Source organism: Eimeria acervulina, genomic scaffold (genome assembly GCF_000499425.1).
Source record: "Eimeria acervulina Houghton genomic scaffold, Eah_scaff172, whole genome shotgun sequence".
In the NCBI taxonomy this organism is placed as follows: Eukaryota; Apicomplexa; class Conoidasida; order Eucoccidiorida; family Eimeriidae; genus Eimeria; species Eimeria acervulina.
This window is the reverse complement of record NW_013550136.1, coordinates 43497-47975: the sequence shown is the minus strand read 5'-3', so window position 1 is coordinate 47975 and position 4479 is coordinate 43497. Positions and strand designations below refer to the sequence as shown.

Here is a 4479-nt window from a genome sequence, read left to right as displayed (position 1 = left end):
AGAAGCAAAGATATCTTCGAGCAGCAAACGCGGCAGCAGCACTGACATCAGCTGCTTCTCTTCTTGTACAGATAATAAATAAGGAGATACATCAACAGGGTAATTGCAAGACAGCAGCTGAGACAGCTTTAAACTCATTCCAGAGAAAGCACAGCTAAACCGCAACACACTAGGAACCTGCAGCAGCAGCAAACGCATGCAGCTCAAAACAGAAGCACCAGCAGCAGCAGCAGCAAGCGCATGCAAGTCAAACCAGAAGCAGCAGCAGCAGCAGCAAACGCGTGCAACTCGAAACAGAAGCAGCAGCACCAAGCCCCCCAACAGCCAGCGGCATGCATAAAGAGAAGCAACGACAGCAACAGAATCAGCAGACGCAGCAGCAGCAGGAGCAGCAGCACACCCAAAGCAACAGCTGCAGCAGCAGCAAAGCAAGCAAAAGGCAGCAGCATGCGATGCAAAGAAGATAATAGACATACAGGAGCAGCTGCAATTAATGTCGAGCCTCGCAAATGACGGTGAAAAGGAGTAAAACAAAGATCAAGGTCAAAACCGCTTCTGCTGCTGCTGCTGCTGCTGCTGCTGCTGTTGCTGCTGCATGCATTTGGAGTTAGAGGGTCTAGCCAGGAAGTGTCTTGCAGAAGATTGTTAACTTCATTAATCGCAGCGGCTGCTGCAGGAAGAAATTTAACCATAGAAGGGGCGTTGGGGCTTTTTTTACTGATTTTGTTTTTTTGATTTTCTTTGTATTTTTCTGCTGCTTCGCTTGAGATATAATATGATGGGTTATAAAGAGCAATTAAAGCAGACTCCATCTCTACTGCTACTGCGCTGCACTCAACAAACAGTGCTATCTGCTGCAGGAAGCGGCAGCAGCAATATGCAGCTGCATGCAAACAAACAAGCACATGCATGCATGCATGCATGCATGCATGCAGCAGCAGCAGAAGCAGCAGCAGCATACCCATCCAGACACTCCAACTGTGCATGCAGGCATGCTTGCATGCAGTGGGTGCTGCTGGCTTCTAAGAGAAGATCAGGCTAAGAAGAGACAAGGGCTGAATAGAGTAGTATGTCTCACCTCTTGCTGTTTCTTCGTCTGTAGAAAGAAGCTCCACCGCTGCAGGGAGAGACCGCAGCAGTCTTTCTTGTCTTGAGAGAGGCAGTGATTTCTTCTCTGCATAATCATCATCATCAGCAGCAGCAGCAGCAGGAGCAGTAGCAGTAGCAGTAGCAGCAGCAGCAGCACTCGATTTGGAGTCTTTATCAAAGCCCTCCCACTTCAGCAACTCTCTAACACACATATCTTCGATAGGCCAACTGCCGCATGCCCATAGAGCGAGCTCATCTTCTCTTTCATCAATGAGACGCTGCAGCACACCCTCTCCTCCTTGCTGCAGCTGCTGCTGCTGCTCCTGCTGCTGCAGCTGCTGCGGCCCCAGTCGCAGCAGCATACCCCACGCCGTCTCTACAGAACTTATTTCTGCTTCTTCTTGAAATACTACCGCTTCTAAAGCCCCAAAACAACTTATTGCATGCAGCCGCACGCATATGCGAGCATACAAAGCACAAAACCCCCGCAGCAACTCTAAGCGAGACGTCAGAGCCAATGCTGAAGAATCCAACGCACTTTCACCATCACCTGCTGCTCCACCTGCTGCTGCTGCTGCACTTGCTGCTGCTAGTGCACCTGCTGCTGCTGCTGCTGCTGTTTCTGCTTCTGGTTCTATATCGGCAGTTCGTTCAGCTGCTGCAGAAGCCGTTTCTGTTGCTGCTGCAGTAGGTTTTACTGCAGCAGCAGCAGATTCAACAGTGGCTGCTGCAGGTGGAACATGTGTTCCTGCTGCAGAGCCCTGCTTGCCTTCTGCTGCTGCTGCTGCTGCTGCTGCTCCTGCTGCGGAGTAGCGACCTGCCATATAAGCGGCATGTATGGGGGGCAGCGGTTTCTTAAAAAAGATGCAGCGCAGAAAGGTGGCTGTGGGGCCGCACCCCTCGAAGATTGGCAGCAGCAGAAGCACGAGGCGCTGCATCACTGCAACTTGCTCTTGGGGGGAGATATTTCCTGCTGCTGCTGCTGCTTGGAGCCTCACATACGGCAGCAGCAGCGCGGCATCCCTATCACGGGCTTCAGGTGTATGGGCACCTCCTCCTGCTGTATCAGGAACTCCTTCGTTCATCGTTGAAGCGCATGCAGCTGCAGCTGTGGGGCCCCCCAGCCATACCTGCTCTTCCAATGTGTAAGGCAATAGCGATGTCTATCACAAGGAGAAGGAAAGAAGAGCACAAAACAAGCACAACTCATACGCAAACCGCCTCATATCGACTAGTTCCTGCTGCTGCGACTGCTGCTGCTGCTGCTGCTGTGCTGCTGCTTTGCTGCTGCTGGTGATGCTGCTGCTGCTCTTGTTGCTGTGGCATCGTCTCACCGGAACATATTCTGCAAAGGTATTGTCGTTGCCGCACACAACGAGGTTAGGCGGCATTGCTGCACACAAACCCAACCGAACGTGAGGTGTACATACCTTGCAGATACCTGAGCCTTCAAACGAGTAAAAGATGTCTACCATGGGAATTTGCATCCATGCAACATGAGAAGGGGTAAACAACAGCTTCAGATGCATTTGCTGCCTTGTGCATTTGCTGCAGTCAAACGCACATTTAAGCCCCTGCCTCAGCAACTCGGTAATGTCAAGAAAACCCCGAGAACATCTCGGGCACTCCGCGGGTATAGCGGCGATAGTTGGAGGCGCGTGAGCGGTTGCAGGGGCCTCCAAGGAAGCTGCGAAGGGAGGGGGCCCCACAGGGGTCCCCTCCCTTGCCCCATGAGGTATTTCTGTGGCGCTTTTCATTGCAGATATTAACGATGCAGCAGGGCAGCAGACCTCCGTAGGTTGAAATTCTTCAGCCTCTTCTGTGAATACGTTGGTGAACACAGAGCGAAATAAAGAAACATGCGATAAATTTAAAATAATTGAGTCGCATGCCTTGTTCAATGCTGGTATTGCCTGCAGTTTCTGAACGCCAAGTTCCGGTTTCGACAGCGGTAGGTTCTCGCCACGTTGATTTCGGAGCTCTACTGCTGGGAAACAAGCGTAAAAAAACTCGATCTTTGTATTAAAAATATATTATTTTAAACAAAATGTAGATTAAAAGAGTTAAATAGTTCAAAAAAAGACTGAATAGTAACAGGGGAAACCACCAGCCCCGCACGCGCCATACAAGATACAACAGATTCAGATTGCGCGTGAGGGTACCGGCATATACACCTGAAATCTGCAGTTAATTCTTGCAAAATAAAATGATACCATTTTAAAAAGAGTTATTTTCGCATTAATATCTGATGTTTACGTTCTGAAGTTTCTTTTTGTTGCTGTTGGGCGATGGTGCCGTTGAGGAGAGCCAATGGACCCAACACGCACGCGGCAACTTTACCTACCACAAATTTCGTAATGTCTTGCCGAAAAAAGAAGAAACATCAGTGCGAAATACTTCTTAAAACACTATCGTATTGCAGTTTAGTCTTTTAAGGAGGGAAAATCAGTTAAGATGCAGAGTATTATTCCTGTTCTACATTGGTTGGTCTCCTGTCTAGAGCAGCAAAAAACGACAGAATACAAATGAACGAAATGTTGCATTGATTTTTCTTCACTAAAACAATAGAAAAACACGAATAACACAGATTAATGCAATTTTATTTACTATCCTTCTCTTTGTAGAAGTTATATCTGCTCCTTTCCCTCCACACACTGCTGAGTTTAACAAACTCGTTTCGCACGCAGCTCTCGCCCGAGTTTTTGCGGTTTCCTCAATGCTTTCTCCTCGTTTGCTCTATATATATATATATATATACTACACAGAGTGTAGTATGCAAATACATATATATACTATATACTGTATATATTTTGTATATTCTGTACATTACCGTCTTCACACTGGTCGTTGGTATTGCCTTCTACTGCTGTTTGCTTTCTGCACTATTAGGTGCCTTATTACAATAAATCTTCGAAGTTTACTTTAAGACTTTGTCTATCAATATGTGTAAATATGCGTGTAAATGCGTGAAAGACCTTTTATGCTTTGCTTTCATCTGGGTGTATCTGCATTTGTGTGTAAATACCCGCAAATGCAGATGCCTTCATTTGGGTGTATCTGCATTTGTGTGTATTTACACACAAATGCATTTAAGAAAGTAGATAGGGAAGGTTTACAAAAAGAAAAAACTGATGGATATGTCTTCATTCCTCGCCAACAGCTTCAGCTGTAAAAAGTGTTTTATGTCTCCTTAATATACTAATATTTTGTGTGTTTGCTGGTCTGGGGTTTCCCTGCACTTCGCTTTCTTCAATCATATAAATGCTTTGCTGTTGGTCTTCAAAATGTTGATGCTGTAGAAAACAGCTCTCACCCAATGCTGCTACTATGTATTACCTACCCTATAATATATATATATATATATATATATATATATATATATATATAATT

General features: G+C 46.5%; 2 protein-coding genes across 2 annotated transcripts; both read right to left on the bottom strand.

Annotated features, from left to right (window-relative positions):
* Nucleotides 1–1022: 1022 nt before the first annotated feature.
* On the bottom strand, nt 1023–2174 carry EAH_00023070 (hypothetical protein, conserved; the record flags this gene model as incomplete). The annotated part of the gene is made up of 1 exon (XM_013396880.1): nt 1023–2174. The coding sequence occupies one exon, from the start codon at nt 2172–2174 to the stop codon at nt 1023–1025; it is 1152 nt and encodes a 383-aa protein (XP_013252334.1).
* Nucleotides 2175–2255: 81 nt separating this feature from the next.
* On the bottom strand, nt 2256–3473 carry EAH_00023060 (hypothetical protein; the record flags this gene model as incomplete). The annotated part of the gene is made up of 2 exons (XM_013396879.1): nt 2256–3076; nt 3434–3473. The coding sequence occupies 2 exons, from the start codon at nt 3471–3473 to the stop codon at nt 2256–2258; spliced, it is 861 nt and encodes a 286-aa protein (XP_013252333.1).
* Between the last annotated feature and the right edge of the window lie 1006 nt (nt 3474–4479).